We start from the raw sequence: 25,806 nt of genomic DNA, 5'->3' as shown, positions 1-25,806 counted from the left end.
CTTGAGAATATTGTAAATTTTTCTTTAGCTATTTCGATTTATATAAATACACTTAAAGTATGGAGGTACTTAAATTGAATAAGGTCATTTCCTTAAGAAAGTTAAAAGGCCTCTGAAATTTCAGAATGAAAACTATACATGCTAGGAAAAAGTTGATCAGTATTAAGGAAAGTAGTCTTTATCAGAACTTACCCCTCCATCTTTCCCTTTCCAGCCACTTGCCATACTGCACCTACTTAAAAGAATAAAAAGTTAAACCAACCCTAGCAACCAAAATAGTAATTAACTTCTAAATTTCAACTAGGGCCAAACTGAGACTAGAATTCCTACACAGGACCTGGAGAACAAGGGAGAGAAAAGTGAGCACTTTTGTTTAGGAACTGATTAAATTTACTGAACCATTCCATGTCACAGACAAGCTTATAACAGGTTTATACAGTGTTTTACAAAAGCTTTGCTGATGGTTTTTCAGGCAGTTCTCTTTTTTTGGTTGTTAAAGCCCAGGCTATTGTGTCAGCACAGGTCTGAAAGGAGTTTGCTCTTGAATTAATACTCATCAGTTAGTCTCTAAGAGTGGAGGCCTCCAAAAACATCTGCTTGAAAGAAGAACAAAAGGTTATACGCATCGAGCACAAATTCCATGTTTTTTTAAGGTTATTGGCAATGTATATATCATTACCGTTTAATCACCTCTCTGCATTATAGCTTAGAGGTATGTCACGTAGACCAGGAATAAAAGGCAGAAAAAATTACAGCTCACTGGGGAAAGGGATCAGAATTTAATGGAAGTGAAGTGGATGATTGACGGTCATACAGCAATTTATCCACCGTCTTTCATTAATGCACTCTTTTCTATATAATAGTCATGAGGATCAAAATCTAAGTCCATTTTGAAAGATAGGATCAGTACATAAATTTAGAAGGAGGGAAGGAAAAGTGAATTTTTAAGGATTTCCTAATTTCAAGCATCAATTTTTTATAAAATTAAGGATTAAAGTTTCAGAAAAGAATAATTTTAGCAACATGTAATTTTCAGATTCATCATACAGTATTGAGCTGGTCTGTTTGCACTAACAGTTTCTTAATTATCTCATTACAGGCTTCCTTTCTGTCTGACCAGCCTGAGCCTTACCTGCCATTTCTTTCACGTTTCATTGAAACACAGATGTTTGCCACCTTTATTGACAATAAAATTATGTCTCAGTGGGAAGAGAAAGATCCTTTGCTTCGGGTCTTTGACTCTCGGATTGAGAAAATAAGACTGTATAATGTAAGGGCACCCACCTTGCGGACATCTATATATCAGAAATGCAGCACTTTGAAAGAAGCAGGTACGTTTGCCAGACCTTTTAAAATTAAATTAAAATCTGTAATCTCTTTTTTTAACACATTGTTGGCCTTACATGCCAAAAAAAATTAATTATTGTTGTTAGACTTCTTTGTTAATCCTGGTGCCAAATCTAGGGATGCTTTCTGTTGGTTTGTTTCCTTCTGTGTCTGAATTAATGTCCATCTCATTCTTGACTTTCTTATTCCTTAGTTAGAAGAAGGAAAGCAATAATAAGTTGAAGGTTGCTATGATTTTTGTCTTATTCTTTTTATTCCCTTAATGAAAAAATGTTAATTTCCTATCTTGCTATTTACATTGCGTTTTTACTTCTCACCTCTTTTCTCTTAATCCAATAAAAGGTGAGTATTCATTTAAAATAGTAAACCTGAGATGCTGTGTACTTTATATAAATTAAAAAGTAGCAAACACAAATAGTATTTTTGTCTTAGTGATACCATTAATTATAATAGCATCATCCATTGAAATTAATTTCCTGGATTCTTACAATCATATTAGCAGTTTTCCCAACCCTAACACCAGTTTTGTCCTCTGTCAGTTAATTTTATGAGTCTGCCAGTCTTGTCTGACAGTGTAATACAGTCCCTTAAATAAGCCAACATTTACTGAATACTTAATTTTGTGCCAGATATTTTGCCAGGTGTTATGCATGCGTTTGACTTTAACAACAACAGAGGCATACATTTATTTTCTTTTATTACTGTCCTCTTTTTATCATTGAGAAAATTGTAGTTAAGTTACTTGCCTATGGTTGCATAGCTAGTGATAGATGAAGCCATGGTTTGAACTCAGATGTGACTAATTTCAGCACTTGAAGCCTAGCATCTTGTTAGTGCTCATTCAATAAAGAAACATAAAGATATACCAACCCACACAATTTTATTAACTTATGCCTGGTTCCTAACTCTTTAGTTGCCAAAGCAACTGATATCACCTGAGCACCCCATCCTTTAGTTTACTTTTCCTTCAAACTTAAAAGCTATTTGAAAACATTTTTCTCTACAGAAAAAGGCAGCAAATGTGGAGCTTCTTTGCTCTGCCTCTGTTACTTTTACTTGCCTTTTTGCACTTCACTCAAATAGATCAAAGCCCCAAGAACGATCATGCTGTAGGTTTAGCATATTTAAAGAAGTAATATATAAATGATGTCTTTTATGTAGCATTAAAGGTCTCTCCTAACTCTACAGGATCACCCTCTTCATGTATCCTTTTTTTTGGGGGGGGGGGGGGTGGCAGGGGTACATGGTCCAGGAATCAAACCCAGGTCTCCCACATGTAAGGTGAGCATTTTACCACTGAACCACCCATGCACCCATGTATTCTTAGATAAGGTAGATCCTTGAAGCCTCTTCAGAAGGGGCAGTTATCTATGTTAGTAGAATGAATGAAATTGGCTATGCCCATTTATACATGTGCCTCCAGAAAAATCTTTACAGTTGCAATGGATTTTCTTTCAGCCTCTCTCACAGAGAGTTTGAGTTGGAGTACTGTCATCACAGAAATTCTGTAATTCTCTTGAATATGTATCATTGTGGTTTTAACATATATGAAAATGAGATTAGACTAAAATAGCAGTCTCCAAAGAACTGAATTTATCAAAGACTTTTAAAAAAAAATAATAAAGGGAGTCAGCTGGCTGTGACTGCCTACTTCTCATTAATGATGTGGTTATTTCTTTTATCAAGTTAATAAAATTGTTGTCCTTCCACCACACACTACGCCTACCCACTCCAAAAAAAACAGTTTGGAGTTTGTTGTTGACATTGGATTTTTATTGTGTGGTTTTTTTCCTTTGGTTATTTTGTTTTTGCTTAGCCTCTAACCAATGAGAATTTTGATTTGCCAGTGACCTCTTTAGGCACAGGCTATTTTCTATTGATATTGTGGCACCAGAACCTTGTGATTTCTGTAAGGAAAGACAAGTTAATAGTTACTCAGGATTCTTTTTCCTTACCAAAAGTTAGCACAGGGCCCCTGACCTTTCGAAGGAGGCTTTAATAATTTCTGAATGTTCACTATTCACTGGTGATAAAATCACTGAAGTGTAATGTTTCTTTATGCTCCATATGGCAGTTTTAAATATAACTCTAGGGTAATTCATGGTGAATCATGGTTTTTTGTGTTTTTTTAAAAGCCTGTCAGCTAAATGAAAACTCAATATCATGTGGATTTCTCTGTCATTTAAATCCAACGAAAAAACAAATCTAATTTTCCTTTTTTTTTTGTGGTGAAGACAGAGGCACCTGTTGACAGGGATGGAATTTTGTTGTATTTTGCAGAACTTAAAATTCGCATGGACTTCAGAAAATTTCATGTCAGAAACCTAGGCATTATTTTGCCTAAACAACCTGTTGATTAAAATATTGAGAAACATGGTATAGGTAGGATTGTAGAGAGCCAGGGGTGGGATGGGGGGGGGAATCCATTGAAAATTAAAAGACCCAGTATCATTTCACATTAAAACATGGCATCTTTGCCTAGCATAAAACATATGTACTATGTTGCAAACGATGTTACACATGAAAAATATAATAAAATTTAAGAAAGTTTAGATTAATTCATGTGGATTATGAAGAAGAATCAGGGAAATTCAAAGTATCTATCTAGCACTTGGAACTTTACACAGGACAAAAGTGACTTCTACAAAACATCCTTCAGTAGTGCTGTCAAACACAGCTAGCTTGGATTATCACTGATTTGACATAAGATGGAATAAAGCATGTTTTTTTGACTGAATTGAGAATATCATGGACAGACCTCTTGCCTCCTACCCCTACCCTACCCCCCAAGTGTAGAATATGTATGGGGAATGACCAACAGTACTCCATCTACTGGTATTGAAAAGGGACATGAAATATTTATGGAAAGCCCATTTTAATTCCTTTAATTCACAAGATTAGAAGTTCCCACAGTGTTCTGTTTATCACACAGCAACAATTACTGCTTGTTCTCCCCTTTTAGTAATCTCTAATCAAAGGATTAAAGACAGTCTCACATATTATATTTTCTCTTCGATAAAAACATTCAAGATCATGTTTTTTTCCCAGAGAAATAGCTCACGTTTCTATGTGCTTCAATATTCCTAACTATTAGTGATTTTAAAATAGAAATGTTGAGTAATTCCTATCTTTTATCTTTAACCTGTTTTATTCTTTAAAGGGCCAGCTTCTTATGCTCTGGACAATTTTCTAAATGCCTGCTTATTTTATTTTTCTCTGTTACCCCACTTGATCTAATAAACATTCCTAAATAACTCCTACTAATAGAATGTGACAGTTGCTAAAAGTAGGAAAATAAATTTCACAGTTACTTACTTTTACAGATATAGAAGCATGACTATTCAATGGGTCTTTGCACAAAGAAATAAAGTAATAAAACTACTAGGTGTGCTTCTGTCCTTTTACATTGTGTTTCAGCTCAAGGAAACTATTTTGGTTTGCCATCATTTTCTTTAATGTTGTAATTAGAACCTTATTTTATTTAAGAATATTGAATTTACCATTAAAAGAGAACTGTTTCATACAGAATTATAGATTGTTTTAATCCCACTGCCCAGCAGAAAATACTTACAAAAATTAGTCATCCAGTATTTAGCTATAATTAACCTTTTTATTCTTATTCATTACGCTGTTTTTTGAAGAGCCTTTGTAAAAATCTATTTTCAAGTATTAGAAAGATTGAGTTCCCTGTGTGTGCATGAGTGGTAGAAACATTATTTTTGGAGGCTATAGTCAATAAAATGTCTCTGATTTGTTAAAAATTTAATTTATAGCCCAATCAATTGAGCAACGACTGATGAAAATGGATCACACTGCAATTCACCCTCATCTACTTGATATGAAAATTGGTCAAGGCAAATATGAGCAAGGGTTCTTCCCAAAATTACAGTCTGATGTCTTGGCAACAGGACCAACCAATAACAAGTAAGCATATACTTCACTTGAGTAGTGGGTTAGAGGACTAAATGAAGAGTGGGATGCCCTGCAACTCTAATGGAGCAGTGCTTAACCATTAAATATCTCATCCATGTAATTACTATTTTTTAAAGACCAAATTAATCCATTTGAAATATGAATTTAATACTCTCGAGCATTTGACTTTTAATTGTCTTGTAAAAAGATCTAAAGGCTAAATATTTTAGTAGCCTTTTTTTTTTCTTTTTCAAATAAGCAGGTGTTGGAAATAACCACACTTCAAATTAATTGTTTAAATGTAGTGTTAATACTGTCTTCCTGAATAAGGTTAGAATTGAAAACAAAATTATTAGAATTTAGGGGTTTCTTGATTTTTGGTGTCTATAAGTGTTTATAAACAAGTGAATAATGAAGTTGTTTACAAGGAAGGAAGCAAATGAGGGTATTAAAAGGGAATATGATAAGTTGGAATTAAAGAGCTTAGAATTTCAAGTCAGAAGTTCTGGAATTTAATTCATGCTTGACCATTAAACAGCTTAGGAACCTTGAGGAAGTTGGAATCACTTGCCTATTTTCTCATTTGAAAATGAGAGAAAACTGGCATTCAACAACATCTGTGATATTCTTATTAAAGAGATTTAGGGAAAGGAAGTGAAGAGAAGCCAGGCAATGACAAAGAAATGGAATAGACTGAAGTAAGAAACTTGGTACCCCAAATGGAAGTGGTACTGACTTATCTGAATTTTCAGAATGCAGTAGAAAGTCAGTGAGGGGAATAAAAGAGGTGGAATTACGCCTTTTGACCCAAATAGCCCAAACTAAATATGTAAGTAATATGAATGAAGGTTTTTGAAAGATGACTCAAAGGTACAGTGTTTTTACTTTCCAGATGATCTGAACTACATGGTTACAGAATTTTTGTTACTATTCCCCAAGAGTCTTGTTGGGATTCTATTGGGAAAAAAAAATTATTTTTATATGTGATGTTAAACTTGCTTTCCCTGATTACTTTGTGATCTTTAAGGCTTGATTTTTTTAATTTATTAAGCACTATACTAAGCTAGCTGCAGTGGTATTCTTGATTTCTTGGGATGCATTTATATCCTTGTTTTCAAGTTTATATTGTTAATGTAATTTTTTTTCAATTTTTCCTTTTTATTTTAATTTTTTTAATTGGTTATTTTTTAGTTTAGGTTTTTTGTTTTGTTTTGTTAATGTCGTGTTTTTAACAACCTGAAAGGAGTGAAGCCCTTGCCATTTTTCTCGCAGACTAGCTGAAGATATTTATTTAAATATGTTTCTGAAATGTTTGAAATGGTATTATTGATTCATTTTAGATCCAAATGTGAGAAAGTTAATGATAGCAGGCACATCAAAGGGGAAAAAAATAGTATTTATGAATTTACATAAAACAGTTACACCACTGTATACATTGGTTGTATTTTCCTTTTAGAATCTTGTATTTATAAATCTCCATCCCCTTATAAGATCTCAGTTTAAAAATCTGGAAAAGTTAATCCTGATTTATTGAAAGTAATGACTGCACTCCCTTCTAGCCCTTTTTTTTTCCTGCCTTCAAATATACCTTTCCTGTCAGTGGAGGTTTTTCTGTTCCAGTAAAGAGTTGGTTAGGAAGACAATGCTGCTAATATTAATAGCTAATATTATTAAACTGATTCTCTGTGCCTGCTTTTCTGATGACAGCATTAAGTACATTAGCTTGTTAATCCTTAATGCAAGTATGTATTGTAATACCCGTTTTATAAATTAAGTTTGGAGAGGTTCAGCAACTTTGTACCAAGGTCACATAGCTAGGAAGTGGTAAAAAGGATTCAAGCCTAGGACTATTATACCACATATACTACTTGTCCTTGTCACTTGAATATATACATACACAGGATAACACATGCTTTTTGTTAATTTCAGAGTTAGAAATTGTGCTTGGTAGTCCCCAAGAAAGTTTGAAGAATCTGAAACATTGAATATAAGGTAGTTTAGCAGTAGCCTGTTATACCAATCTGATGAGATCCTTCCAGAAAGGAAGAGTCCCCAGAGACCTCACCTCTGACTTAAACAAGTAGACTCTTAAGTATTAAGAGTATTAAGAAGATGCCTGCCATGCCAGAGGACCTGGGTTCGATTCCTGGTGCCTGCCCATGTAAAAAAAAAAAGAGTATTAAGAAGGGGAGGAGGGGCCAAGATGGCGGCTTAGCAATGTGCGCGTTTTAGTTCGTCCTCCAGAACAACTGCTAAATAACCAGAAACAGTACAGAACAGCTCCTGGAGCCACGATAGTGACCAAACACACAGCGTACCCTGGTCTGGACCAGCTGGACTGGCTGCGAGTCTCCAGAACCGTGAGTTCCCCAAGCCATGGCGGCTGGCACCCCTCCCCCACAGGTGGCTTCCCGGAGGGAAAGAAGAAAGACTCTAACAGTAGCAGGGACTGAGTCCAACCAAACACCAGTTGTGGCATTAATAAACAAATTCTGACTACTAAAAATAGGCCCCCAGCTCAGGCGAACCTGGTCAAGGTGGAGGTCGCTTATTGGGCTAACTGAAAAAGAGGAAAGGGGACGAAATAGGTTTTTGTGGCTGTTTCTATGGAGGCTTGGCTGCCTCTGCATTCAGTGGTGGGACTACTCGGGCTGCAACTGCCCCAGGAATAGGCAGAAACAGACTGCTCTCAGGGCTATCTCCCATCTCTACCTTCCCCAGGGGAAGGGTGAAGCCCAACTTAGATGGAATTCCTCTCTCAAGGAATTCATATCCCAGGGCTTGGCAATTTGAAGCCATTAAAACCAGCCTACAACCTCTCCTCTGTCTCCACCACGCCCCCAGCAGGGAGAGCCTTCCAAAGTTAAAGGAGCCACAACATCTTTTGCTGGTGGGACCTGCAGACAGACAAGCGCCACATACTGGGTAGGATAAGAAAAACAGAGCCCAGAGACTTCACAGGAAAGTCTTTCAACCTATTGGGTCTCACCCTCAGGGAAAACTGGCACAGGTGACTCCTTCCCCCTGATAGGAGGCCAGTTTAGAGCGGGGAAAACCCAGCTGGAGTCTGTAATACCTACCTAGACCCTCCTAAGGGTGGGGAGGGAAAAGGCACCTTACAAGCAGGACAAGGAAAAAGAAAACAAGAACTGAAAAATTACCCTCTGTTAAACAAAACTTAAGCTAGAGGCCCAGAAAAAGCTGAACTGAAAGTCAAAGAACAGCTAGACAACAAACTCATCTAGCAAGAAAACCCTAGGTAAGATAAGTGAAAGCAATCTGCAGAATAAACTAATTAAGGTAATTAAATGTCTAGACGCCAGCAAAAAATAACAAATGACACCAGGAAAATTGAAGATATGGCCCAGTCAAAGGAACAAACCAATAATTCAAATGAGATACAGGAGCTGAAACAACTAATTCAGAATATACGAGCAGAAATGGAAAACCTCATCAAAAACCAAATCAATGAATTGAGGGAGGACATGAAGAAGGCAAGGAATGAACAAAAAGAAGAAATGGAAAGTCTGAAACAACAAATCACAGAATTTATGGGAATGAAAGACACAGTAGAAGAGATGAAAAAAACAATGGAAACCTACAATGGGAGATTTCAAGAGACAGAGGTTAGGATTAGTGAACTGGAGGACGGAACCTCAGAAATCCAAAAAGAAACAGAAACTATAAGGAAAAGAATGGAAAAATATGAGCAGGGACTCAGGGAATTGACTGATAATATGAAGCGCACAAATATACGTGTTGTGGGTGTCCCGGAAGGAGAAGAGAAGGGAAAAGAGGGAGAAAAAATAATGGAAGAAATTATCACTGAAAATTTCCCAACTCTTAATGAAAGACCTAAAATTACAGATCCAAGAAGTGCAGCGCACTGCAAGGAGAATAGATCCAAGAGACGTTCTCCAAGACACTTACTAGTCAGAATGTCAGAGGTCAAAGAGAAAGAGAGGATCTTGAAAGCGGCAAGAGAAAAGCAATCCATCACATACAAGGGAAACTCAATAAGACTATGTGTAGATTTCTCAGAAGAAACCATGGAGGCAAGAAGACAGTGGGATGATATATTTAAATTATTAAAAGAGACAAACTGCTAACCAAGACTTCTATATCCAGCAAAATTGTCCTTCAAAAATGAGGGAGAAATTAAAACATTTTCAGACATAAAGTCACTGAGAGAATTTGTGACCAAGAGACCAGCTCTGCAGGAAATATTAAAGGGAGCACTAGAGACAGATACGAAAAAACAGAAGAGAGAGGTGTAGAGAAGAGTGTAGAAAGAAGGAAAATTAGATATGACATACAAAATACAAAAGGCAAAATGGTAAAGGAAAGTACTACCCAAACAGTAATAACACTAAATGTTAATGGACTGAACTCCCCAATCAAAAGACATAGACTGGCAGAATGGATTAAAAAACAGGATCCTTCTATATGCTGTCTACAGAAAACACATCTTAGACCCAAAGATAAACATAGGTTGAAAGTGAAAGGTTGGGAAAAGATATTTCATGCAAATAACAACCAGAAAAGAGCAGGAGTAGCTATACTAATATCCAACAAATTAGACTTCAATGTAAAACAGTTAAAAGAGACAAAGAAGGATACTATATACTAATAAAAGGAACAATTCAACAAGAAGACATAACAATCATAAATATTTATACACCGAACCACAATGCCCCAAAATACGTGAAGCAAACACTGCAAATACTGAAAAGGAAAATAGACATATCTACCATAATAGTTGGAGACTTCAATTCCCCACTCTCATCAATGGACAGAACATCTAGCCAGAGGATCAATAAAGAAACAGAGAATTTGAATATTAGAATAAATGAGCTAGACTTAACAGACATTTATAGGACATTACACCCCAGAACAGCAGGATACATTTTTTTCTCAAGTGCTCATGGATCATTCTCAAAGATAGACCATATGCTGGGCCACAAAGCAAGTCTCAACAAATTTGGAAAGATTGAAATCATACACAACACTTTCTCAGATCATAAAGGAATGAAATTGGAAATCAGTAATAGGCAGAGTACCAGAAAATTCACAAATACGTGGAGGCTCAACAACACAGTCTTAAACAACCTGTGGGTCAAGGAAGAAATTACAAGAGAAATCAGTAAATATCTCGAGGTGAATGAAAATGAAAACACAACATATCAAAACTTAATGAGATGCAGCAAAGGCAGTGCTAAGAGGGAAATTTATTGCCCTAAATGCCTATATCAAAAAAGAAGAAAGGGCAAAAATTCGTGAATTATCTGTCCACTTGGAAGAACTGGAGAAAGAACAGCAAACTAACCCCAAAGCAAGCAAAAGGAAAGAAATAACAAAGATTAGAGCAGAAATAAATGAAATTGAGAACATGAAAACAATAGAGAAAATCAATAAGACCAGAAGTTGGTTCTATGAGAAAATCAATGATTGATGGGCCCTTAGCAAGATTGACAAAAATAAGAAGAGAGAGAATGCAAATAAATAAGATCAGAAATGGAAGAGTAGACATAACCACTGACCTCACAGAAATAAAGGAGGTAATAACAGGATACTGTGAACAACTTTATGCTAACAAATACAACAATTTAGATGAAATGGACAAGTTCCTAGAAAGGCATGAACAACTAACTTTAACTCAAGAAGAAATAGATGACCTCAACAAACCAATCACAAGTAAAGAAATTAAATCAGTCATTAAAAAGTTTCCCAAAAAGAAAAGTCCAGGACCAGATGGCTTCACATGTGAATTCTACCAAACATTACAGAAAGAATTAGTACCAACCATGCTCAAACTCTTAAAAAAAAATTGAAGTGGAGGGAAAGCTACGTAATTCATTCTATGAAGCCAACATCACCCTCATACCAAAACCAGGCAAAGATATTACAAAAAAAGAAAGCTACAGACCAATCTCTCTCTAACGAATATACATGCAAAATTCCTCAACAAAATTCTAGCAAATCGAATCCAGCAACACATTAAAAGAATTATACATCATGACCAAGTAGGATTCATCCCAGGTATGCAAGCATGATTCAACATAAGAAAATCAATTAATGTAATACACCATATCAACAAATCAAAGCAGAAAAATCACATGATTATCTCAATTGATGCAGAGAGGGCATTCAATATCCTCTCCTGTTGAAAACACTTCAAAGGATAGGAATACAAGGGAACTTCCTTAAAATGATAGAGGGAATATATGAAAAACCCACAGCTAATATCATCCTCAATGGGGAAAAATTGAAAACTTTCCCCCTAAGATGAGGAACAAGACAAGGATGTCCACTATCACCACTATTATTCAACATCATGTTGGAAGTTCTAGCCAGAGCAATTAGGCAAGAAAAAGAAATACAAGGCATCAAAATTGGAAAGAAAGAAGTAAAACTATCACTGTTTTCAGATGATATGATACTATACGTCAAAACCCCTGAAAAATCCACAGCAAAACTACTAGAGCTAATAAACGAGTACAGCAAAGTGGCAGGTTACAAGATCAACATTCAAAAATCTGTAGTGTTTCTATACACTAGTAATGAACAAGCTGAGGGGAAAATCAAGAAACGAATTCCATTTACAATTGCAACTAAAAGAATAAAATACTTAGGAATAAATTTAACTAAAGAGACAAAAGACCTATACAAAGAAAACTACAAGAAACTGTTCAAAGAAATCACAGAAGACCTAAATAGATGGAAGGCATACCGTGTTCTTGGATTGGAAGACTAAATATAGTTAAGATGTCAATTCTACCTAAATTGATTTGTAGATTCAATGTAATACCAATCAAAATCCCAGCAACTTACTTTTCAGAAATAGAAGAACCAATAAGCAAATTTATCTGGAAGGGCATGGTGCCCCGAATTGCTAAAAACATCTTGAGGAAAAAAAACGAAGCTGGAGGTCTCGCACTGCCTGACTTTAAGGCATATTATAAAGCCACAATGGTCAAAACAACATGGTACTGGCATAAAGATAGATATATCGACCAATGGAATCAAATAGCGTTCTCAGATATAGACCCTCTCATCTATGGACATTTGATCTTTGATAAGGCAGTCAAACCAACTGACCTGGGACAGAACAGTCTCTTCAATAAATGGTGCCTAGAGAACTGGATATCCATATGCAAAAGAATGAAAGAGGACCTGTATCTCACACCCTATACAAAAGTTAACTCAAAATGGATCAAAGATCTAAACATTAGGTCTAAGACCATAAAACAGTTAGAGGAAAATGTAGGGAGATATCTTATGAATCTTATAATTGGAGGCAGTTTTATGGACCTTAAACCTAAAGCAAGAGCACTGAAGAAAGAAAGAAATAAATGGGAGCTCCTCAAAATCGAACACTTTTGTGCATCAAAGAACTTCATCCAAAAAGTAAAAAGACAGCCTACACAATGGGAGACAATATTTGGAAACGACATAGCAGATAAAGGTCTAGTATCCAGAATTTATAAAGAGATTGTTCAACTCAACAACAAAAAGACAGCCAATCCAGTTGCAAAATGGGAAAAAGACTTGAACAGACACTTCTCAGAAGAGGAAATACAAATGGCCAAAAGGCACATGAAGAGATGATCAACATCCCTGGCCATTAGAGAAATGCAAGTCAAAACCACAATGAGATATCATCTCACACCCACCAGAATGGCCATTATCAACAAAACAGAAAATGACAGGTGCTGGAGAGGATGCGGAGAAAGAAGCACACTTATTCACTGTTGGTGGGAATGTCAAATGGTGCAACCACTGTGGAAGACAGTTTGGCGGTTCCTCAAAAAGCTGAATATAGAATTGCCATATGACCCAGCAATACCATTGCTAGGTATCTACTCAGAGGACTTAAGGACAAAAACACAAATGGACATTTGCACACCAATGTTTATAGCAGCATTATTTACAATTGCAAGGAGATGGAAACAGCCAAAATGTCCATCAGCAGACGAGTGGCTAAACAAACTGTGGTATATACATATGATGGAATATTATGCAGCTCTAAGACAGAATAAACTTATGAAGTATGTAACAACATGAATGGACCTTGAGAACATTATACTGAGTGAGACTAGCCAAAAACTAAAGGACAAATATTGTATGGTCTTACTGATATGAACTGACATTAGTGAATAAACTTGGAATACTTTGTTGGTAACAGAGACCATCAGGAGATAGAAATAGGGTAAGATAGTGGGTAATTGGAGCTGAAGGGATACAGACTGTGCAACAGCACTGGATACAAAAACTCAGAAATGGGCAGCACAATACTACCTAACTGTAATGTAATTATGTTAAAACACTGAATGAAGCTGCATGTGAGAATGATAGAGAGAGGAGAGCTGGGGACATAAATGAAATCAGAAAGAAAGATAGATGTTAAAGATCGAGATGGTATAATCTAGGAATGCCTAGAGTGTATAATAATAGTGAAATGTACAATGTACAAATTTTAAGAATGTTTTGGCATGAGGAAGAACAAAGGAATGTCATTACTGCAGGGTGCTGAAAATAGATGATAATTAATACTTTAAAATGTCACCTTATGTGTGAGATTAAAGCAAAAAATGTTTATTTGTTACAAAATTTAGATTTTGACTAGAGCATTTCCTAATATAACTCTTGTAGATAGTTTGATTGAATGTCATAAGTACTTGGAATATCAGGTAGCACATGAGATTTTGTTGGTTTGTCCAGAGTGATCCCCCAATGAATCCCAGAATGATTTGACCAGTGACTGGAAAAGTATTTGCAAGCCCCCTTCGGGGAATGGTGAGAGTGGGGAGAAATTCAACTTCCCCAAGTTGAATTCTTGATATCCTCACAAGCAGTGTGGACAACCAAAGCTATAGGCTGAGCCCCCAGTCTTGGGGTTTGTTCACATGAAACTTAACCCCACACAGGATAGGTCAAGTCTACTTAAAATTTAGGCCTAAGAGTCACCCCCAAGAGAGCCTCTTTTGTTGCTCAGATGTGGCCCCTCTCTCCAGCCAACACGACAAGCAGTCTCACCACCCTCCCCCTCTCTGCGTGGGATATGACTTCCAGGGGTGTGGACCTTCCTGGCAACGTGGGACAGAGATCCTGGAATGAGCTGAGACTCAGCATCAAGTGACTGAGAAAAAACCTAGAATGAGCCGAGAATTAACATCAAGGGATTGAGAGAAACTTCTCCACCAAAAGGGGGAAGAGTAAAATGAGACAAAGTGTCAATGGCTGAGAGATTTCAAACATAGTTGAGAGGTTATCCTGGAGGTTATTCTTATGCATTAAGTAAATATCACCTTGTTGTTCAAGATGTAGCAGAGAGGCTGGAGGGAATTGCCTGAAAATGTAGTGCTGTGTTCCAGTAACCATGTTTCTTGATGATGATTGAACAATGATATAGCTTTCACAGTGAGAGTCTGTGAATGTGAAAACCTTATGTCTGATGCTCCCTTTAGCTACTATATCAACAGAAGAGTAGAACATATGGAATAAAAATAAATAATAGGGGGAACAAATGTTAAAATAAATTCAGTTTGGGCGGGCCGCGGTGGCTCAGCGGGCAAAGTACTTGCCTGCTATGCCGGAGGACCTCGGTTCGATTCCCGGCCCCAGCCCATGTAACAAATACGGAGAAACAGAATACAATAAAAACAAGAAAATGTTTAAAGATGTTTCCCTTTCTTCCTTCCTTCCTTCCTTCTATCCTTCCTTCCTTCTCTCTGTCTTTCCTTTAAAAAAAAAAAAAAAAAAAAAAAAAAAAAAAAAAAATAAATTCAGTTTGAAATAGTGGTAAATGAAAGCGAGGGGTAAGAGGTATGGTATGTATAGTCTTTTTTTTCTCTGTTATCATTTTGTTTCTTTTTCTGTTGTCTTTTTATTTCTTTTTCTAAATCGATGCAAATGTACTAAGAAATGATGAATATGCAACTATGTGATATTAAGAATTACTGATTGTATATGTAGAATGGAATGGTATCTAAATATTTTGTTTGTTAATTTTTTTTAATTAATAAAAAAAGTTTTTAAAAAAGAGTATTAAGAAGATAGTTTAATACTTTGGGAAGCAAGATACATGCTTAGGAGCTATCTTCCCTCTTGAAGAGCTACATAAAGCAGTGGTTGAGATCAGTTAGCCTAATCGTGAAAGATTGTGCTATTGTTATATGCTGTAGAAGTCAGAGCTTGGGTTAGTGGCAGAGCTAGGATTAGAACCTAGGACTCATTACTTTATACCATGTTCTTTCGTAGCATTTCATTCTCAAAGACTGTTTTGTAGGTCTGGAAATTTCCAGTACCAATTATCCTTTTAAATATTTGGAAAAGGAACACTACGATAAATAAAGAAAATAGGTTTCAAAAAAAAACTTTGAACTCTTTTATTTAAATACGCTGTTTCATCTTCAGTGAAAACAATATGTGAAGGATGATTCACTAGAAAGATAGAAAAATTATGTATTCAGAATGAAATCTACCTCCCCATTTAAATAATGCAGGTGTTTGTGGTTAAATCTTAGGAGGAAGGCAGATAGAATATTATATGCTGCTTACAGGCAGAAAGAAATAGCTAATGACTGAAACATTTACCTTAAACAATTTGCAGTATTTCTAAAACACTTGGGTGAAGAGCTGTCCCTGCTTTTATAAACCATGAACTTAAAAAATGTGCTAAGAAATGTTGACCATGATGGGGGCTCCAACTTTCCAGTTTGCAAGGCACAATGTTCTGCCCAAGAAATGGATGAGGATTTTCTATTAGAGCAGATTAATTATCAGCTTATTTATATTTTGTTACGTCTGTAAAGCATCCTGATTGTTTGACTATATTTGATGTGAGTAGGCTGGATTTTACTAATTTCCATTTCCTTTTGATAGCATTAGATTACTCATTCGTTCATTAGAAGATATTTATGGAGCCCCATCAATATGTGAGGTACTGTACTGTTATCCACTGAGAGCTTAGTAATGAATAAAACAAAAATCCCGGCTTTCAAAAACAAGGAAACAAACAATAAAGAAATATAGTATGTAAAATAAGTAGCAATCAGATAGAGATCAAAGTTTATGATGTAAAATAAAGCAGGGGAGGGAAGTAGAGAACACTTGGGAGAGATTATTTGAATTTTAAAATCTTACAATCATATCCTCTTACCTTGAAACCTTATATAAAATCTCAAAGTTTCCCATTTCCATACCAAGCCTCAAACCTTATATTTTCAGGCAGATTATAATCTAAAAGAGAAAAGATCTTAAAATGAATTTCAAGGTAAATTTTATAACCATGCTAGCTAGACTGTGCAAATCGTTGATCACCTGCTAAAGAGATTTTTTTTTTCAGCGGAAACCACAGGGTTTTTATTTAACTTCATTGAGCTTCTAAACCACTCCAAGAATCTGAATCTTAAAAGAGCCAGTTATTTGTACCATAAGACAGACACCAATAGTCTCAAAACAACAAATATAGTTGGCACTGGGATTGCTGTGGTGCAGTGTGCGGAATTCATCATACATTTAAAATAAAATGACAACCTCCTGGAGTGATCAGTTACAGACTGCAGCAGACATGCCTGCTAATACAGATAAGCATGCCCTGAAAAAGTATCAATGAGAAGCTTATCATCGTCCTCTTCCATCACTGTGACTTCTTCATTTGAGAATGAAGGGTGTTTGTGAACCAAAGTTTAGCCATGGAAAAGATAGTGTTTTGGTTTTAGTATGGATTATACACTTGCTGTTTACAAGTCCCCAGAGTATGAGTCCTTGGGCTTTGAACTCACTGTGGAAAGATTAGTTTCTATTGGCTATCCCCAAGAGCTACTCAGCTTTGCTTATGATTCTACATTCCCTACCAGGGGGCTTGTCTTTGATATACATTATAGGAAATCTTCTGAAAGTTGATGCCTATGGAAACCTCTTGGTCTGTGCACACAGATTTAACTTCATAAGGGGTTCTCAGGTAGCAGCTCAAACGAGACCAGAAACTAGAGAGCAGTATCCAAATAAATTTATCCAACGAGATGACACTGAAAGATTTTACATTCTGAACACACTATTCACTCTACCAAAGACCTACCTGTTGGCCTGCCTAGTAGATTTTTACTAATTGGCCTTGATATACCGGCTGTGAAACAGGATTTAAAGATGGGGACCTCCTCATGTCCTACTTATGTTCCAGGATGTAAGAGATGCTGTTGACTGGGTTCATTACAAGGGCTCCCTTAAGGGAAAGACAGTTGAAAATCTTGAGAAGTATGTAGTGAAAGATAGAAAACTGCCTTTGCTTCTGAGCCAGATGAAAGAAGTAGGGAAAGTATTTCTTGCCACCAACAGTGACTATAAATATACAGATAAAATTATGACTTACCTGTTTAACTTCCTACATGGCCCCAAGCCTGGGAGCTCCTATCAACCATGGCAGTCCTACTTTGATTTGATCCTGGTGGATGCATGGAAACCACTGTTTTTTGGAGAAGGCGCAGTATTACGCCAAGTGGATACTAAAACTGGCAGGCTGAAAATTGGTACCTACACAGGCCCCTTACAGCATGGCATTGTCTACTCAGGAGGTTCATCTGATACAATCCCTGTGATCTGTTGGGAGCCAAAGGCAAGGACATTTTGTATAGCGGAGATCACATTTTTGGGGACATTTTTAAATCAAAGAAATGACAAGGGTGGCGAACTTTCTTGGTGATTCCTGAACTTGCACAGGAGCTGCATGTCTGGACTGACTAGAGTTCACTTTTTGAGGAGCTTCAGAGCCTGGATTTTTTCTTGGCTGGACTGTACAGGCACCTTGACAGCAGCAGCAGTGAGCGTCGAAATTAATTCTATCCAGAGACATATTCAGAAAGTAACTCATGACATGGACATATGCTATGGGATGATGGGAAGCCTATTTCGCATTGGGTCCCTGCAGACCCTCTTTGCCAGTCAGGTGATATGCTATGCTGATCTCTATGCAGCATCTTTCATCAGTCCGCTGCATTATCCATTCAGCTACCTCTTCAGAGCTGCCCATGTCTTGATACCTCACAAATCAACTGTGGAGCACACACATGTGGATATCAATGAGATGGAGTCTCCCCTTGCCACCCAGAACTGCGCATCAGTAGATTTCAAAGACACCGACTATAAGTGGCACCAGTTGACACAGCTCGATTAGTGAGATTAACCTCCCAACCCCTTTCCACTGGCCCCCCCAAGAAATTACACACTGCCATGATGAAGATGATGATGAAGAGGAGGAGGAGGAAGAGGAATAATAAGAAAACAAAAACTCTGAACACCCATTAAACAAATTCTTGCAGGATTCACAGGAACATAGAATCTTCCTGTTTGAGTTCTAGTGGGGGAGAGGGACTCCATCAAAGGAACATCTGGAAAGATTCTGAATACTTAAATATTCTAATCATAGAAGGATACTTGTTTTAGTTTTGTGTATCTGCACTCTTTGCAGGTGGTTTAAAATTGTAATGGAGTCTATTTGGGGAAAGTCAGGCTGAACTGTATGCAGATGGCTTCTGTTATGGCTTGTGATTCTTTCCTTTGTCTTTTTTCATCATCAGTACATCTTAGTGTATCTGTGTACACTAACAGTGGTAAAGGTCTATGAGATGAAAGCAAGGAAGATGGTGAGGTGAAATGATCTGAAAATGCTGTAATGTTACAAATTGTGCTGTTACTCCAAAATCCAACTTTTCCGGTACATTACAGAGTATTGTGTATAAGTGGAGAAATAATATTGTTTCCATTATAAAGTATAGTCTTGTGTTGAGGTCAGATTTCCCTTTACAAGCCTGTAAGGGGCCTCAGGCTCTGGTAAGGCTGCAGGAATGGTTTCCACTGGCTTCAGGGCTGGGCTGGCAGGGATTATGTTAGGAGGCAAAATACTTCAACCATGTCTGTGTTGATGGCACAAATGCTTATTTGTTATCCAAAAAAGTAATCTTTTTCTTACCTATGATAAGTCTGAAGAAAGAATTTAGTTGCAAGTGGGCAAAGAAACACGCCCTACTCCCAGAAAAGAAGGAGCCCCCTTCTTAGATTACTACATAACTGAGTAGAATCTGCTAGTGTGGGTCACACAGTGGAGGCTCATGCTGTCCAGTGCCGGCCCTCCCTGTCCTCTAAGGTTGATTGCTGTATTTCAAAGCTGAGCATTAGAGAAAGAGACAAGGGCTCTGTAGGCCAGAATCTTGCTAGAGCAGAGGGTACAATCAGTGTGAATAAATGCCCTTCAGAAGCCAAGTGAAATCATTCTTGTTGTTTGGAACAAGAATGACTTGTTACTGTACTCTTTAGGGTATTATAACTGCCTCACCAGTACATGAAAGTTACAACATTGCTAACAGTGATGTAGACTCTTTAACTTTCATATATTTTCTTCCATTTTTACTGTCATTGGTCAGCAGGGGATGGTCATGGTAGATTAGCTGCTCTAGAATTCAATAAAATGTAACATTTCAAAAAAAAACACCACAAATATTACCATCAATAGTATAATTGCTAAGAACTCATTTCACAGTCCCTGCTTTAAGATTATTTGGGGAGTACTTTTTTTTTTTAACTTTTTTTATTGTATAGTATTACATGTATACAAAACAAAGAAATAAAGCAATAGTTTTCAAGGCACTCTTCAACAAGTAGTTACAGGACAGATACCAGTTTGTCATGGGCTGCCCTATGATCCTGATAGAGAGAATTTAATATGCTGTTTAGAAGGCAGAAGCAAATAAACCGTCTTTAGTATTTCAGCAGCTGTGGTCATCTTTGGAAAATTTTGTTCAGTAAATCAGGTTTAATAATGCAAAGAATAAATTAATTACTTAATGAGACCAAGACTGTATGGACTTCACAGTAATTTTCTTAAGCAATTGCTCCTTTCTCTATTTTGAAAATAAATTCAAATAGGGTGTTTTTTCCCACAGAGTGTATAGTGAGATTCTAATTATATTATGTTAGATAATAACTAATTAACTTAACTAAAGATTAAGTTAATCTTTGTCCTTTTCTTTTCCTAAAGCCTTTTCTACTTTTGTTTGCCAAGGGAAATGTTCTGCCATTTATATTCTGCTCCATCCCTTTATTTATTGTATCAGTTCATCAGCTGGTGTTTATATTCTGTTTCACCTTCTTAATTTATTTTTTCTGGATCCTCCTTTGCAGTCACCCTGATCCTCTTTGTATACTTTGGACAGTCTATATTGATCCTTTGCTTAGGGATACTTCCAAGGATTCCGCTTAAAAGATCTGTAACTAGGTCTTTGCAGATTTTTTTCCTGATATAAACCTGTTCCTTTTTTTTTTTAACTACTTTAAAGAGGAGCTATCTTCCTTGCCACCATTTTTATTATAATTATTTAGTGTTCCTCTAAACAGCAGACTGAAATGAGATTATTCAGAAGCTTGAAACCAAAGGCATGCATGAATTATTTAAAAAGCAATAAAAGAAGCAGCCTTCTCATTTTAAGCTTTTTGTAAATTAGATACTTTATAAATAAAAAATAAAGAAAAAGGATAGCAGTTGTTGTCAATAACTTAATGCAGCTTTTCCTGACTGGCAAAAATATAGATTCATTTTGAAATTATGTTTATCTCAGTGTTGTCAAGGATACATGCAAGAGTAAATATTGTTACAATAATCCATGAATATATAATTCATGGGGATGATAGATCAAGACAAGGGAAATTTTTTAAAACAGCTTAATATAAAATACCTGCTCACTAGAAAATTTGGAGTATTAGAAAATGGGGTAATTTTAAAGTCACCTATTATCCCATCACCATAAGATGTTAACATTTGTTGTTATATTCATCCATTGCATGGATCCTGGGATTTATAGTGGTGGTGGTGGTAGGGGCACCCACACTTTTTTTTTAACAAAGGTATAATACTGTTTATACAGTGTTACGTCTTTTTTCATTCATTATTGTGTCATGAGCACGCTGTCATATTATTAATATTCTTAGAAATGTGACTTTTTTAATGACTATATGATATTTCACTGTTTGGCACCACATGTCATTGAGCATTTAGCTTGTTCCTAGTACATTTCCTTGATTCTAAATCACTGTTAGTTGTAAGATCTGTGTACTAGTTTGTTAAGCTGCCAGAATGCAATATCCCAGAAATGGAACAGCTTTTAAAAAGGGAATTTAATATGTCACAAGTTAGAATTCTACGGCTGTGAAAATGTCCAAATTAAGGCACCAACAATTACCTACCTTCAAGAAAGGCTGATGCTATCTGAAACACTTCTGTCAGCTGGGAAGACATCTGGCTGGCATCTGCTGGTCCCTTGCTTTTGGGCTCTGTTGCTGTCAGCCTCTGTTTCCTGTGGTTTCCTCTTTAAGCATCTATGGGCCTTTATTTAGTTCTTCCACTACGCAACTCTGAGTTCTGGCTTGCTTAGCATATCATGGGAAGGCACATGGCAACATCTGCTGGGCTCTGCCTGTGTATAGACATCTGCTCTTTCTGTCAGCACTCCAAGCATCTCCAAATACCCATGTCTCTGTCAGCTCTGAAGCAACTGTTCTCCAAACATCTGCATTGGCTCTCTTGAGCTTGCTACAAAATGTTTCTTCTTTTAAAGGACTCCAGTAAACTAATCAAGACACACTCTGAAAGGGTGAAGTTATATCTCCATCTCCTCAAGAGGTCACATCCGGACTTCCGGAGAAGATGGCGGCTTAGTAAGACGCGCGGGTCTTAGTTCCTCCTCCAGAACAGCAACTAAAGAAACAGAAACAATACGAAACAGCTCCCGGAGCCACAACAGAGACAAAAAGACAGCGTACCCCATTCTGGAACGGCTGAACGGGCAGGGAGAATCCGCTGCGGTGAGATACCCGAGGGGCGCGTGTTTTCCCGGCCGGGGCGGCTGGCGACTGGGGTCCCCTCCACGCACGTGGCTCCCCGGTCTGACTGGAAACGTTGGATAGCGGGGCCCTCCCTCCACGCTTGGCGTCTCGGGCCAGCTGGGCAATTTGGACCAGCACTCCCCCAAGCTGCGGCGGCCGGCGACCCCCCCCCCACGCGCGGTTTCCCGGGTCGACTGCGAGATTCGGATTGGCAAGTTAAAGGAGCCACAGCATCTTTTAGTGGTGGGACCCGCAGACAGACGAGCGCCACGAGCGCCACCTACTGGGCAGGAAAAGAAAAACAAAGCCCAGAGATTTCACAGAAAAACCTTACAACCAACCGGGTCCCACACCCAGGGAAATCTGATGAAATGCCCAGACACCAGCAGAAAATAATGGATGACGCTCGGAAAATTGAAGATATGGCCCAGTCAAAGGAACAAACCAATAGTTCAAATGAGATACAGGAGCTGAGACAACTAATGCTGAATATACGAACAGAAATGGAAAAACTCTTCAAAAACCAAATCAATAAATTGAGGGAGGACATGAAGAAGACATGGGCTGAACAAAAAGAAGAAATAGAAAATCTGAAAAAACAAATCACAGAACTTATGGGAGTGAAGGACAAAGAAGAAAAAATGGAAAAAACAATGGATACCTACAATGGTAGATCTAAAGAGACAGAAGTTACAATTAGTGAACTGGAGGATGGAACATCTGAATTCCAAAAAGAAACAGAAACTATAGGGAAAAGGATGGAAAAACTTGAGCAGGGGATCAGGGAACTGAATGACAATATGAAGCGCACAAATATACGTGTTGTGGGTGTCCCAGAAGGAGAAGAGAAGGGAAAAGGAGGAGAAAAACTAATGGAAGAAATTATCACTGAAAATTTCCCAACTCTTATGAAAGACCTAAATTTACAGATCCAAGAAGTGCAGCGCACCCCAAAGAGAATAGACCCAAATAGGTGTTCTCCAAGACACTTACTAGTTAGAATGTCAGAGGTCAAAGAGAAAGGGAGGATCTTGAAAGCAGCAAGAGAAAAACAATCTGTCACATACAAGGAAAACCCAGTAAGACTATGTGTAGATTTCTCAGCAGAAACCATGGAAGCTAGAAGACAGTGGGATGATATATTTAAATTACAAAAAGAGAAAAACTGCCAACCAAGACTCCTATATCCAGCAAAATTGTCCTTCAAAAATGAGGGAGAAATTAAAACATTCTCAGCAAAAAGTCACTGAGAGAATTTGTGACCAAGAGACCAGTTCTGCAAGAAATACTAAAGGGAGCACTAGATTCAGATACGAAAAGACAGAAGAGAGAGGTATGGAGTAAAGTGTAGAAAGAAGGAAAATCAGATATGATATATATAATACAAAAGGCAAAATGTTAGAGGAAAATATTATCCAAACAGTAATAACACTAAAAGTTAGTGGACCGAATTTCCCAATCAAAAGACATAGACTGGCAGAATGGATTACGACCCAGCAATACCACTGCTAGGTATCTACTCAAAGGACTTAAGGGCAAAGACACAGACGGACATTTGCACACCACTGTTTATAGCAGCATTATCTACAATTGCAAAGAGATGGAAACAGCCAAAATGTCCATCAACAGACGAGTAGCTAAACAAACTGTGGCGTATACCTACAATGGAATATTATGCAGCTTTAAAACAGACTAAACTTATGAAGCATGTAATAACATGCATGGACCTAGAGAACATTATGCTGAGTGAGTCTAGCCCAAAACTAAAGGACAAATACTGTATGGCCCCACTGATGTGAACCGACATTCGAGAATCAGCTTGGAATATATCATTGGTAACAGAGACCAGCAGGAGTTAGAAACAGGGTAAGATAATGGGTAATTGGAGCTGAAGGGATACAGACTGTGCAACAGGACTAAATACAAAAACTCAAAAATGGACAGCACAATAATACCTAAGTGTAATGTAACTATGTTGGAACACTGAAGCTGCACCTGAAATATAGTTTTTTGTTTGTTTGTATCTTTTTTTTTTGTTTTTTTTCTTTTTCCTTTTTATATATATATTTTTTATTAGTATTATTATTTTAATTCTCTTCTCTATATTAGCATTCTATATCTTTTTCTGCTGTTTTGCTAGTTCTTTTCCTAAATCGATGCAAATGTACTAAGAAATGATGATCATACATCTATGTGATGATACTAAGAATTACTGAGTGCATGTGTAGAATGGAATGATTTCTAAATGTTGTGTTAATTTCTTTTCTTTTTTTTGATTAATAAAAAAATTAAAAAAAAAAAAAAGAGGTCACATCCACAAATAAGAGCACTCCATCTCTACGGAGATAATTTAATCAAAATCGTTTCCACCCTACAACATTGAATCAGACTTAAAGGACAGGACTTTTCAGGGATATGCAATACTTTCAAACTGGCACAATCTGCTATTAACTCAAAAGCTTTTTAGAAAAAGTCATACGCTAAACATACATATGGAATAAAAGATCCATTTCTATCTAGGAACATTTATATGCCAAAATGTGAGTATTTAAACAAAGGAAATAAAGAATTTACTATTACATAAGTGCTGTGATAACTGAAAATGTTACAATGTATCTCTCACTATTTATTTAAAACATTTATGGAGGGAGAGGTGCCAAGATGGCTTAGCAAGTGCGCAATTTAGTTCCTCCTCCAGAATAGCTACTAAATAACCAAGAACAGTACAGAACAGCTCCTGTGATCACGTCAGGGACCGGACACACAGCGTACCCCAGTCTGGACCAGCTGGACCAGCACGAGCCCTCCCAGAACCGTGAGTTCTCCAAGCTATGGCAGCCGGCGCCCCTCTCCCACAGGTTGCTTCCCAGAGGGAAAAGGAAAGTGACTTCACCAGCAGTAGGGGCTGAGCACAACCAAATGCCAATTGTGGAATTAATTAAGAAATTCTGGCAACTAAAAATAGGCCCCCCAGCTCAGGTGAACCTGGTCAAAGCAGAGGTCACTGATTTTTGCCCTGGTGCCAAGGAGGCAGGGCTGATGGAAAAAGAAAAAAAAAGTGAAGAAACAGAGGTTTTTGTGGTTGTGTTTCTACAAAGGCTTGGCTGCCTTTGGATAGAGCTACAGGGCTTCTCGGGCTGCAACTACCCCAGGCATAGGCATTAAAAAAGCTCGTTTGAGGGCTTGTCTGGAGCCTATGCCTTCGCCAGGGGAGGGGTGAAGCCAAAATCAGGTGGAATCCCTCCCTCAAGGAATTCAGACACCAGGGCTCGGTACTTTGAAGCCGTTAAAACCAGCCTACAACCCTCCTCTGTCTCCACCTCACCCCCAGAAGGGAGAGTCTGCCAGAGTTACAGGTACCGCATCATCTTATGCTGGTGGGATCTGCAGGCAGACAAGTGCCACATACTGGGCAGGATAAGAAAAACAGAGCCCAGAGACTTCACAGGAAAGTCTGTCAACCTGCTGGGTATCACCCTCAGGGAAAACTGATGCAGGTGACTCTTTCCTCCTGACAGGAGGCCAGTTTGGTTTGGGAAAATCCGGCTGGGGTCTATAATACCTAAGTAGACCCTCCTAAGGGTGGGTAGAAAAAGGCAACATGCAGGCAGGGCAAGAAACAAGAAAATAAGAACTGAAAAATTCTCCTCTTTCAAACAAAACCTAAGCTAG

The 25,806-nt window shown here is 37.5% G+C and overlaps 1 protein-coding gene and 1 pseudogene across 3 annotated transcripts in view; both read left to right on the top strand.

Annotated features, from left to right (window-relative positions):
* DENND5B (DENN domain containing 5B) overlaps positions 1–25,806 on the top strand; it is a 269,467-nt gene that overhangs the window by 127,981 nt on the left and 115,680 nt on the right. For 2 of the 3 annotated variants that reach the window (XM_077170450.1, XM_077170452.1), the window contains 2 exons: positions 1,100–1,331; positions 5,121–5,271. In XM_077170450.1, coding sequence (XP_077026565.1) covers positions 1,100–1,331; positions 5,121–5,271 — 383 coding nt within the window. Of the gene's footprint in view, positions 1–1,099; positions 1,332–5,120; positions 5,272–7,491; positions 14,772–25,806 lie in introns of those variants that run through there. The other variant, XM_077170453.1, reaches the window with a different exon arrangement.
* LOC143691647 (cytosolic purine 5'-nucleotidase pseudogene) lies at positions 15,275–22,062 on the top strand (annotated as a pseudogene).

This window comes from Tamandua tetradactyla, chromosome 7 (genome assembly GCF_023851605.1).
Source record: "Tamandua tetradactyla isolate mTamTet1 chromosome 7, mTamTet1.pri, whole genome shotgun sequence".
Taxonomy (NCBI): Eukaryota; Metazoa; Chordata; class Mammalia; order Pilosa; family Myrmecophagidae; genus Tamandua; species Tamandua tetradactyla.
The sequence above is the reverse complement of the archived record's forward strand: the minus strand, read 5'-3'. Positions and strand labels throughout refer to the sequence as shown.